General features: G+C 38.5%; 1 protein-coding gene across 2 annotated transcripts in view; it reads left to right on the forward strand.

Annotated features, from left to right (window-relative positions):
- BRAF (B-Raf proto-oncogene, serine/threonine kinase) overlaps positions 1–12,479 on the forward strand; it is a 150,718-nt gene that overhangs the window by 129,762 nt on the left and 8,477 nt on the right. For both annotated transcript variants that reach the window (XM_077781067.1, XM_077781068.1), the window contains exons 17-18: positions 3,359–3,493; positions 7,478–7,631. In XM_077781067.1, coding sequence (XP_077637193.1) covers positions 3,359–3,493; positions 7,478–7,631 — 289 coding nt within the window. The remainder of the gene's footprint in view (positions 1–3,358; positions 3,494–7,477; positions 7,632–12,479) is intronic.

Genomic DNA, 12,479 nt, shown 5'->3' on the forward strand with positions numbered 1-12,479 from the left:
TGAAACTGCAGTTTGGGCTGCTTTCAGTGAGGAGGGTTTCTCTCTGTCATGTTGTGTTGCCTAGGGTACATTCATTGGGTGTTTAAGGATCCACTTCCAAAATGGCTTATTCATATATCTGACAAGGTGTGGTGCTAGCTCTCTTGCTAGCTAAGAGCTAGGAGACCTGCTTTAGGAAAGAATCTGTTTGCTAGCTGGAAGCTTGGTCAGGGTCAAGGGCCAAGGACTTCAGTTCCTCTCTACATGGGCCTTTCTGTGGATACGTCTTTCTAAAAAGTGTGGACTTTGTTAGAGCCTAGTGGCTGGGTTCTAAGCACAAGCTGTCAAGAGATACAAAATTATAAGTACCAGTGTCTTACCGACACATAAATTTAATTTTAGTAAGAAATGTTCAAAGCCTACTATATGTAAAGCATTATGAGATATAGAGGAATACAAAGATGAATAATACACAAGCCGTGCCGTCAGTAGAGTTTGCCAATCTGTTGAAGCAATGCAGGGGAAGGGGGTGATGGTGAGGATGAGTAGACCTTGTGCTCCAATACAGAGGTGTGAATGAAGGGTTGGAGATGCCAGGAGTGCTGAATGTGGATTGAGAATGGAAATAACCAGTCAGTTCCAGAATTTCAAATTGAACTGCTGATTTTATCTTTCATGTGCCACTTAAATCTTCTATACATGAATTACATCCAGGAGAGTCTTCCCTTTAAGTTTAAATAATTGCAAAGAATGTGATTTCCTTTATATTATAGTTTTTGAAATTTTATGTGGCTCTTTTTAAACATGCTTTTATACTTTCAAGCCTTTTATTGATCATTCAAGTAACATCTCTGCAACAAAAAATACGTATTTAAATTTAGAATTAAAAAATCTTTCCTCTAGCCTAAGTGTCCATCAACAGATGAATGGATCAAGAAGATGTGGTTTATCTATACCATGGAATACTACATGGCAATGAGAAACAATGAAATCTGGCCATGTGTAGCAACGTGGATGGACCTTGAGGGTGTTATGCTGAGCGAAATAAGTCAGGCAGAGAAGGACAGATACCATATGTTTGCACATATAGGAGGATTAGGAGGAACTTGACGGGGGAACAAGGGGGAGAAGAAGGGCGGAAATGGTGGGGGAAAGGGAGAGAGGCAAACCATGAGAGACTCTTGAATGCTGACAAAAACTGAGGACGGATGGATGTGGGGGGGAGGGGGGGATGGGCATGGAGGAGGGCACTTTGGGGATGAGCACTGAGTGTTATGTGGAAACTAATTTGACAATAAACTATTTGTAAAAAAAAAAAAAAAATCTTTCCTCTGATGTTAGTCTTTGAAGGTTCATTTTTTTAAATTCTGAACTATGCTTCTAGATTAATAGTTTTTAATATTTAACTGATTAAAATAATGTATGTTTTGATACACAGAAACAAAGAAGGTAAAATTTTATTGGAAACGTGTGTCTTAATGAACATATGGGGCTCTTCTCTTTAGTTGATTTATGTATTTGTGGATAAATAGGCTTTTGCTAAAATGAGAAAGAAGTAAGCACTGAGCAGTATTGTTCAGGGAGATACAGAGGAGGGAAAGTCAGGAGTTTGTTGTACCCACAGGGACAGGTCACTGGTCCCAAGACCACACTCAGACTCAATCACTCATTAAGTCTGAGAACTCGCTCTAGGTTGGTAAAGCTTACAGTTACGGTTTATTGCAACAGAAGGATACAGATTAAAATTGGCCAAGGGAAGAGGCACATAGGGCAGAAAAATAGGGAGAGTTCCACATGTGGAAGTTATACTTGTCTTCTCCCAGTGTCATTCTCCCGCAGCAGTGTGTGGCAACATGCACAGAGTACTACCAACCACAGAAACTTTCTTGAGTCCAGAGTTATCACTGGGGCTCAGTCAGGTAGATGTGTTGACCATCTCTATGGCTGACCTTAGTTCTCAGACCCGCTGGAGGTCAGGCTGGTTCTGCATGACTCAAAGTCCCTTCTGTAAGCCTCCAGGTAAGCAGAAATACTCTCATCAGCCAGGACATTCCAAAGGTTTGGGGATTATCTCCTAGGAGCCAAAGGCAAAGGCCAGCCCTCTTTCTGGGAAAGATTAATTCTTCACCAGATGCCATATCACTCGGTTAACACTCATTTCTATAATGTCCCAAAAATTACGTAATAGCTTGTCATTAAGTTTTGTAATCAGCCTACAGTTCAGTTAATTTTACATAAAAAGCAAAGAATTGGAAACTAGCTGTCTTGCAAAGGTATTTGTTACCCATTCATTAAAGCCCAGTTAAATACCAGAAGTGTCCGTGTGGTACACTGGCAGTTTTACACCTTGGCACAATGCGTACTGTCGTTAAATTTCATGTGGGTCAGAAAGGTATGCTTTTTATAAAGCGGGAGCAGGGCAGTTCTGTCAGGGGAGATGGAAGGGACAGCTGTACGCTTGCACTGCAGCGGCCCTCGGCACCTCAGCTTACAGGTCAGCACAGGCTATAACGGCACCAAACAGGAAATAATAGCAAGTTAGGAGATCAGACGTGACTGTTCTAAGGTTTATAAGCTCTGGCCTGTAACAAGGGATCTCTCACTGGTTGTCTCCACCTGGCCCCAGGCTGTCTGTTGGATCTGTTCCCTCTAAGAATAAACCCTGCCCCCCCGCCCCCACCATCTCCACTGAGTCCCAACACTCTTTCTGATGTCTGTCCTGCACATTCTCAAAAAGAGCTGAAAATTAGAAAATTAAGAAATCAGAAAAATTATAAATCTCTGCACTCAGGGAAGACAAGCCTTTTTACTTTATTAAACAGAAAACTTCAATTCCCGGCTGGTTTACCTTCTTTTCTTTGGAGGAAGCTCTGATTCTCAGATCTACATAACTAAATGCCCTGTTTCGTCCATTTCCTCAGCAAACAAATTTAAAATGCAGATCCCAAAACAACTGCTAAAAAGGTTAACTTTTTGGTTCCAGCTACGTATATATAAAGGACTTAGCATGATGCCCATCAAGAACTCAGTAAAATACTTAAGTAGAAAAGAGGCACAACCCAATCTGTGCCTCATGATTGATTACCGTGGCTGTGGGAAATGGATTGGATAAGGAGAGACTGGCAGCCTGGGGAGCGATTGGGAGCCCTTTACAACAGTCCATGGGTCACGAGGACTTCAGCTGACAGGCCGTGCAGTGTCGGTTCCCCGTGATATGATGTGTGAGAATCAGGTTACTAGCATTGTGTTTCTTAACTTTTTATTAAGGAACAATGTACACGCAGAAAAGTACACATAAATGTGCAGCTTGCTGAATTTTCAATGTTTATGTATTTTTCAACTTATCAGCAAAGTTGTATGATGTTTTTTTTTTCCCCAGATAATTTTTATGGTGGGACGAGGATATCTATCTCCAGATCTCAGTAAGGTACGAAGTAACTGTCCGAAAGCCATGAAGAGATTGATGGCAGAGTGCCTAAAAAAGAAAAGAGATGAGAGGCCACTCTTTCCCCAAGTAAGAAGAAGCTTGATTTTACCTAAGAGGACAAACTAATACCAGATGCAGATTTTTCAATACTTTCAGGGGCGCACAGTTTGCATTTTACAGATTTGGATGCTATGTGGTCATGTGCAGACTACAGAGAAGTAATTGCATAGAGAGGATTTTATAAAGGTCAAATGGTGATGCATCTAGAAACCTGGAATCCCAGAACAGAATATTCAGAAAGACTTGATTTTAGCAGTTCTCAAACAAAAATTTGTGGTCTTACGCACTTAAAATTATTGAAGGCTCCCAAAGAGCTTTTGTTTATATAAGTAATAATTGCCATTTTAGAAATTAAAACTAAGTTGTTTTTTAATTTTTTTTAACGTTTTATTTGTTTCTGAGAGAGAGAGCATGGGGGGGGGGAGGGGTCAGAGAGAGAGGGAGACACAGAATCTGAAACAGGCTTCAGGCTCTGAGCTGTCAGCACAGAGCCCGACCTGGGGCTCGAACCCTCGAACCGTGAGATCATGACCTGAGCCGAAGTCGGACGCTTAACCGACTGAGCCACCCAGGCACCCCAAAACTAAGTTTTAAAGACATTGATAAGTTTATTTAAGCATAATAAAACCATTACATGCTAAATAACATTTTTATGAAATGAAAAAGAACTACCTTTTCCCCACCACCAAAATTAGAAGGGTGGCATCGTTTTACCTTTTATGCAAATCTCTACAAAAAGAAGACATCCAGATTCTCTGCATCTGTTATGTTGCAGCACCTTCCACTGGGTAGCCTCTGAGAGTATCTCTTGCTTTTGCAAAATAATGACAGTGAAAAGGGCAGATAATACCTTAATGTTACTCTGAAAACAGTTTTACCACAGACTACATTTTGAGAACTGCTGCTTTAAGTCTTCTTGGTGGTAAAATAAACACATTCTAAGCTCCCCTTCATCCTGGGTCTTTTGGAGGAACATTTCTACCTGGAGCAAAAAGAAAAGGCAGCTGTTGGCACTGTCTGCCTTTCTCTGATTCTTGGAAAATTACCATTGTTTTTTGTCTTTTCATGTTATAAGGCTACAGCCCTGAAGTTCATAATCTTTCATAAGCCTCATGAACTGAAACTAAGTACCTAAACACACTGAGAAAGTTTAGATATTGTAGTATAAATTCAGTTTTTTATGATGCTTAGGAAATTCCTGATAGCACCATATAAATAGGTCTTGAAAAATCAATGCAGTTTTCAAGTGGCAAGGGCTAACTCCCTGAATTCTCCAAAGTCATGGAGTTGGTCTTTTGTGAGCCTTCTGCCCTTAAATACAGAACAGTAACTGGGTCCCTTACACAGAAGTCACTGTTACAGGAGCGAGTGGGTCTTTCATTCCCATCTAAAAAATGAAAGACACCTGGCCGGCTCCGTTGGTGAAACACTGGACTCTTGATTTCAGGGTCGTTAGTTCAAGCCCCATGTTGGGCATGGAGTCTACTTAAAATTTTTAAAAAAATTTTTTTAAGAAAAAAAATTGAAGATAGAATTTATAATTTGTATAGATCTCTCAGGGGCTGCGTCAGGGTGGGTAGATCTAGGTTTTACGTGTTGCGATTCTAAGTTACTGTTTTGAGGAAGAGTTATTTTTTTTTTAACCCGGAAAACCGCTGGTTGAAGGTATCAAAATAAAAGGACCAGTGTTGTTGGCCCTGGTCAGCAGGTCCCTGTGCCATGTTCTCTTTTCATATTCTAGGTGCTGTAGCTTACTATTTAACCTGCTCAGTGTACATTAATAACGCAAATTATACTCATAGGCTCACTTTAAAAAAAATTTTTTTTTTTAATGTTTTCTTTATTTCTGAGAGAGAGAGACAGCATGAGCAGGGGAGGGTCAGAGAGAGAGGGAGACACAGAATCTGAAGCAGGCTCCAGGCTCTGAGCTGTCAGCACAGAGTCCGACANTAGGCCCACTTTTTTTTTTTTAGATTTTCTTTTTTTAAGCAATCTCTACACCCAAAGTGGAGCTCGAACTCACAACCCAAGATCACATTGCACACTCTTATTGAATCAACCCGGTGACCCATAGGGCCACTTTTTGAGTGGTATTAAAAGGGACAAAATGTTCATATTTCTAAATATAAGCAACATTTTATTTTTTGTATAATATCAGAAAATGAAATGCATGTCTGAATTTTTCAGATTATTGAACGCCTTAAGTACTATTTTTAATTTTTCATTACAAGATCTCTTTTTACACTATACAAAAACTATATAAATTTTAAGCGGCTAAAGATTTATATGTAAAAAACAAAACTGTACAATAGGAAGTCTTTTTTATAACCTTGAGATAAAAGGCTTTCCTTATAAGCAAGAGATAAAATCCAGAAATTATAAAGGAAAAGATGAGCAGGTCTGACTACCATAAAAGTTTTTAAACTTCTAAAACAGAAAGATAATTATAGCATGTATATAACAAAATATAAATATTGATATTATACAAAGGCCTTCTACAAATCAATAAGTAAAAGGTAATAGAAAATGAGCAGAGGATATGAGCTGGTGATTCACAAAGAAATACAAATGGTGAATGAACTTAGGATGTTAAAAGTTCTATGACAGTCAGTAAAATGTAGAGTAGCCGTGAAATACATCTTGAATTTCTCTCTCAGTTTGGCAATATCCAGCATTGGGAACAGTATTGGGAAGTAAGGAAGAGCCTTTCTTGTAAATTTTTTAACAGTGTTGTTGGGAATGTAAATTGGTGTGGTCTTGTGAACGGACTTGCTAGAATTCATAAACTTAAAATGTATATACTTTTTGCTCTGGTAATTCCACTCCTGAAAAGGTATGCTGCAGAACCTGCTTCCACAAGTGTTCAGATATATACAGAAATGCTTACCATAATAGGAAAAAATAAAGATCAAGGTAGCTCTCTAAATGGCATGGATGTTAGTGAGGGGGGAAAAAAAGACAGCAATGCAGAAAAATATGTGTAGAATGATACCACTTTAAATGGTGATGAGGGTGGGGATGGGCTCTGTTTTCATATGTGCATGTTTATGCATAGGAAAGGTCCAGAAGAAAGTATAGACTCTTTAACAGTGGTTACCCCTGGAAGGTAGGACTTAAACTTTTTCTGTATTATTTGAATTTTTATTTGTGTGTTATGCTTATAATTTAAAATGTTTTATAACATTGCTTCTTTGCCTTATACTAATCGTTATACAGATTACAGTTTAACATTTAAAAAAGTTGTGGTGGCTCAGAAAAATAATAATAGTGATGGCTGCTAAATTTTATTGAGTACTTACTATATTCTAGGCATTGTGCCAAGCCTTTTACACATATGTCTCATAATTATGAATATCTGTGACCATACTGTATGCCTTCAAGGTCATAACCTGTTTCTTTGTACCTTAAAATATGCTGAGTTTCTACGTTTTGTGGAAATGTGTCTATTTGTTGTTTTCCTGTCTTCTCCTTCACTCTTGGATTGTCCCTTCTCACTTCTCACTTCTGTGCCACTAGCAGTCTGGGTCTCTGGGGCCCTACTTTTAATCATGTATGTGTAAGACATTTCCTATTACTAAGTTTCTCAAAGAATGAGTTGCTCTCTTGATTCTGTTTGTGAAGCCATATAGTGCTGTACTGATTTATGCTCCATCTTCTTTCCAAAAGGGACTGTGGTCTATGAGATAAGTATACAATTGGTTTAAAATTTTGTATTCTTTACTGTTCCAAGGCTGGCAAATGATCTAAACTGTAAATAAAAGCTAACTGTAGGTTACTTTCCCCATTCGTTTTACAGAGATTAAAGCTATGGGAGTTTGGTAATATTCTTTTCTTTGTAAGGAAAAAATATCAGTTTCTTTAGTAGTTTTTCAGGCTTTTAGGATAATACTCAAAACAGTGTAAGATTTCAGGTGCTTTCTTGTTAAGTATGATGCGGGTATTAAAGATTAACACCACCTAGATTTTCATTCTACTTATTTTTCTTTTTTTTTTTTTCTTTCCCTTTACTAGATTCTTGCCTCTATTGAGCTGCTGGCCCGCTCATTGCCAAAAATTCACCGCAGTGCATCAGAGCCCTCCTTGAATCGGGCTGGCTTCCAGACGGAGGATTTTAGTCTCTATGCTTGTGCTTCTCCAAAAACACCCATCCAGGCAGGGGGATATGGTGCGTTTCCCGTCCACTGAGATAAGTTAGATGAGAGCGCGGGTGCCATGGGGCTGGGCCCAAGGAGGGGGAAGTAGGCGCACTTCTGTCCTGGCTAAGCTGGATAGCACCTTCTTTTTTTAAAAAAGGTGAAGCAAAGAATGTGAGGTTTTTAAAGACTAGATATAATTATTTCCCCACCTAAAATGTATACGTAGCATTGGATTTTCAACTTCCAAGGGTTTTTACAATGCACAGACGTTGCTGAACATTTGCAGTGCCTCTTCCGGAGGCTTTACTTCCTGTTACAAATTGGTTTCGTTTACTGGCTTATTATAATTATTAAACTTCAGTTAAACTTTCCTCCTGCACCTTTTGTTATCGCTGTCACCTGTCCCTTAGGGACTCGGGAGAGCAGCGCCGCCCCCATGCGCAGGCTTGCACGTAGAGAGGAGACAGCAGGCAGGCTCATGTGCAGCAAGGCAGGCCCAAGAGATCTCATTTAGGAAGGCACGAGAGTTGAATACGTTATTTTTATTCTTAATAGTTTTTCTGTAACTATCTTTTATTATAATTTGGAAAATTTGGATGTCCTTTATTCCCTTAAGGCAATAGACTGACTTTCTTTTTATAAACTCTGGGTGCAGGTAACCAAAGACATTGGCTGAGGAGTGGATGTCTGACATGAGTAATATGATTGAAGTGTGGATTTTTATTGGGCAAATGTGATAAATTGAGGTTTCTTTTCAGTAATGTTTCCTCATTATTAAGGATGTCTTATTCATATGGAAGTTGAATTTCCTTACAAATGCATTGTCTCCTCCTCCCCCTAAAAAGCTTGACAGAATTCTGTGAAACTTTGGGTTTGTTTATTTAGATATCTTCAGTTGCCAACAACGAGGTCATGGACTTCTTAAAAATTATTACTTTACACTTCCCTCTCGTGATGCCTTTTTGAACAATCACCTTATCCATGTGTGTCATAAAATTTCTGTGTTCCATATATTCTTTGCTCAGAAAGGTTCTTCTTATGAATGACTGCTATTCTTTTTTTATCTCACAGTATGAAGTATTTGTTAGCGCTAATGGTTATCATTTTCTTATGTAAGAAATGGCTGTATTGTGTCAGTCGTTATATTCTTACTGTGAGCCAAAATTTTACTGGGAATCAAAAGTGAAAGAGGCAGTATTGCTGGTGTCTTAGGAAAGAAATTACCATCTCTACTTGAGAGCCAGCCATTTAAATCCATTTTCATTTATTCAGTTTGGAACGGTGATGATCTTTAAATACAACAGGCATTTCAGGGTTATGCAGGCACACAGACAACATCTGCGTAAATACCGTCCTTCGAAGCCAATAAAGAAGAAAATTGGGAAGACTTTAATGATATTTTAGCTCTTAAGTACCGCAAATAAGTTTTTAAAATACTTTCTTGGGTCGCCTGGGTGGCTCAGTCAGTTAAGCGTCAGACTCTTGATTTCAGCTCAGGTCATTATCTCACAGTTCATGAGTTCCCGAGCCCCACATCAGGCACTGCCCTGACAGTGTGGAGCCTACTTGGGATTCTCTCTCCCTCTCTCTCTGCCTCTCCTCCACTCGTGCTCGCTCACTCTCTCTCGCTCTCTCTCTCTCAAAATAAATAATAAAAATAAAATACTTTCTAGTTTGAATGGATGAGATTTCATCCAGGAAGATTACCCAATGAGAAGCATGGCATACCTTTTGCCCCTTATCTTGGTAGTTTAAGACAAATAATACCATTCACTCATGTTATTCAGAATGGATTTGTGCCTTTCAATTTAGGGAAAATTAGTGGAAAAGAACATTTCTCATGTTTCAAAACTAAGAACGAGAAAGGCATAAAAGAATACAGCACATTGGAAACCATTAAGGTGTAGGATTTCTAAGTCCTCTAGTGACATTAGTGACTAGTAGTAATTACTCAGTGGGGTTTGGTTTATCACAAATTGAATAGCAAGCATATAGCTAACCAAGTTTTTACAGTGTCTGTAGAAGACTCCGTGCTCAGAGCTTTGGGCATTTTAAGGCACAGGAGTCAAATGATCTGTATATTGATATAGCTCTTTCCATAGTTCTTCAGCATGCTTGCTTCACCCGTATGTTCTTTTCTTTGCTCACCGTTTTCCCCCCCTGCTGCCCCTTCACTGACAGCTGCCCAGCACCCCCACTCTCTGCCTTTGACTCCATTCAGTCTCCTGTGCCGGAGGGCCTTGCTGAGCTCTTCCAGCCATAGCCTCCAAAGGGTCCCTGGTAGTTAGTTCTCTTCTCTCCACACTGGGCCCACTGGAAGTGTTGGTGGAAGAACATGAAAAACGTGGCAGGGTGAGGGGTGTAGATAGCATGGACGCAGAGAAGGAGAGAGCACTGGGATGCCATATGGTGGTCTCCTTTTCTGTTGTTTTATGCCGTATTGTAGATATTTTCTCCAAATAAAGAAAAACATCATTTTTCTAACCATATGTAAAGTTAACCTCTCTGACTAGGTAATTGAAACAGAAGGACATTCGTTCTGTTGTGACTGCTGTTTTTCTTAAAACCTGAACCCTCGGATATTTTTATTAAAGTTGATTTCCTTTTTCAGCAGGCAGCCTTCCTCTAAACTTTGTTTGACATTTTAGGCGTTTTACTAGTCAAGTGATGAGGACTAAGATTTTTCTTCTTGATTTTAAGTAGTTGAGGGATCACAGCATTTAATCAAATGCTTTGGGTTGTTAATTCTCCAATATTAAATATTGTACTAGCCACGTACATACTAAAGCAGTAGTTAAAATCATCCTCTCGAGGTGCATGGGTGGTCCAGGCGGCTAAGGGTCCCGCTTCAGCACAGGTCACGATCTCACAGTACGTGGGTTTGAACCCTGCTCTTTGCTGATGGCTTAGAGCCTGAGCCTGAGCCTGCTTCAGATTCTGTGTCTCCCTCTCTCTGCCTCCCCACCCCCTGCTCTTGCACTCTCTCTCTCTCCAAAATAAACATTAAAAATATTTTTTAAATCATCCTCTTTAAATAGAGACTATGCAACACACAGCTTAAGTGGCCTCTGACTCAAGTGAGTCGTTCTCAATGTAAGGAAATGAACTGCCTTTTTTCCCTTAATATTATGAAACAGGTACATCACAACTAAAACATCTTATCAGTTACAGTCTTTATTAGATTAACAGTTACTGAGCATTTTACTAAATACTTCATCTCTCCTGTGATAATTTCTCTTAAGAATTTAAGAAGTCCAGGGTGTCTGTGCCAGATGTCTGTCATATTTTTAAAACTTCCTTAAAGGTCACCACAAAGAAAGAATGAGACTTGCTTTAGTTTCAAATGACTGCCCCCACACATCTAAAACGGTGATCAATTTGTGTGCAAAATAACATACTAGATTTTTCATAGCATGTTTTATCTTTAAGAAGTATATATCAAACTATATGTATAAGAGCCTCTGAAATACATTTAATTCTGGAATAAAAGACAATTATTTAATAATATCTTAAAACTAGTTAATAAAATCCTTTGCTTTCAAATCAAGAAATCTTGATATTTAGAGTATCTAAAAATCACAGGGCCTTCCCAAGTGTTCTCTACCCTAATCTTAAATGAACTCATATGGAAAATAGAACTTTGGTTATTCGCAACCGGAAGAGATTTTTAAAAAGTTTCATTTTGGCCTCTGATTTTTCAGGCAACAGTGAAGTTAATATACCAAGATTTCAGAAAGCCACATAGCATTCTGGGTTTTTCACTTCAAATAATTCTTTTTACCTCAAATAAAATAGTATAGAAGATGGGATAATAGAGTTTTCCAGATAATGCAAGACCGAATATGCTTTTTTCCCCAAAAGCAGATCCCTTGCCTGTACTCCCATCTTCTCTTAAATTTCTCCATGATTTCAGGTTTATATATATAAAGAGTTTTGTTTTATCAATCCCTAAACTTTTGAGTTCTTTTTATCTTTTTTCTTCCTGGACCTGAAGTCTGATGATGTAAAGAAGTGCATCCCATTAGAGCCAGCAGACAGTGGTAGGGTGGTCCTCAGTCTGTGCTTTATTGCTGTATGATTTGTAGTCTCTTGGCAAGAGTTTGTACTTGGGGGGATGGTTTTGTGATTTTTGTTTTTTAAAGGTTAATGTTTCTAAGTTTGTAGAGTAGAACACTGTTAACAGAGTGGAGTGTCTAATCATAATTGATGGGAAACATCTGAAGATTTTTTCCAAGTTATTTTTTAACACGGTATATAAGATTTGACTTAGAATTTTATCACTTTTCATATTCTCTCACTTAATAGATTAAATCTAGACATTTTTTAAAATGAAGATTTCTAAGTAATTCCTATTTTCACATTGGCTTCCTTTAATGACATTTAGATCCTGCCAGATACAGTGATTACTAATTAGAATGTTGAAAATTGCTTTAAAGAAATGTATTAGAATAGTGGAACAATAGCAACCTTAAAACCATAGTGTACTCAAACTCTAAGCAAAGGTAGTATGAATGTGTATACATTTCTAGAGTCTCTGTTAACATACTAGCCTCCTGTGGTTATGCTCTAAGTTTGTCTCCCCAAGGTTCTGGTAATTTGGCTATTTTTTTTTCACCTGTGCCATACTCCCTAATCTTTTTAACTTTAAATATGAAGTAATAATTCTTTTACCTTTCCTTGACCTTTTGACTCACAATAGCATGGTTACTTGGTGAAAGGAATCCTTAGATGGAAAGAATATCACTATCTGCAGTCCAATTAGTAATAAAATTCAGAATAGGAAAACTAATGATTAATTATTGAGAATTGTTTAGGGGTGTGTTAATAGTGAAGCCTCTCCTCCTCCGCCCCCCACCAGACTTGGATTTTAACTCTGC

The sequence above is a fragment of the Crocuta crocuta genome, unplaced genomic scaffold, assembly GCF_008692635.1.
Source record: "Crocuta crocuta isolate KB4526 unplaced genomic scaffold, BGI_CrCroc_1.0 scaffold228, whole genome shotgun sequence".
Lineage (NCBI taxonomy): Eukaryota > Metazoa > Chordata > Mammalia > Carnivora > Hyaenidae > Crocuta > Crocuta crocuta.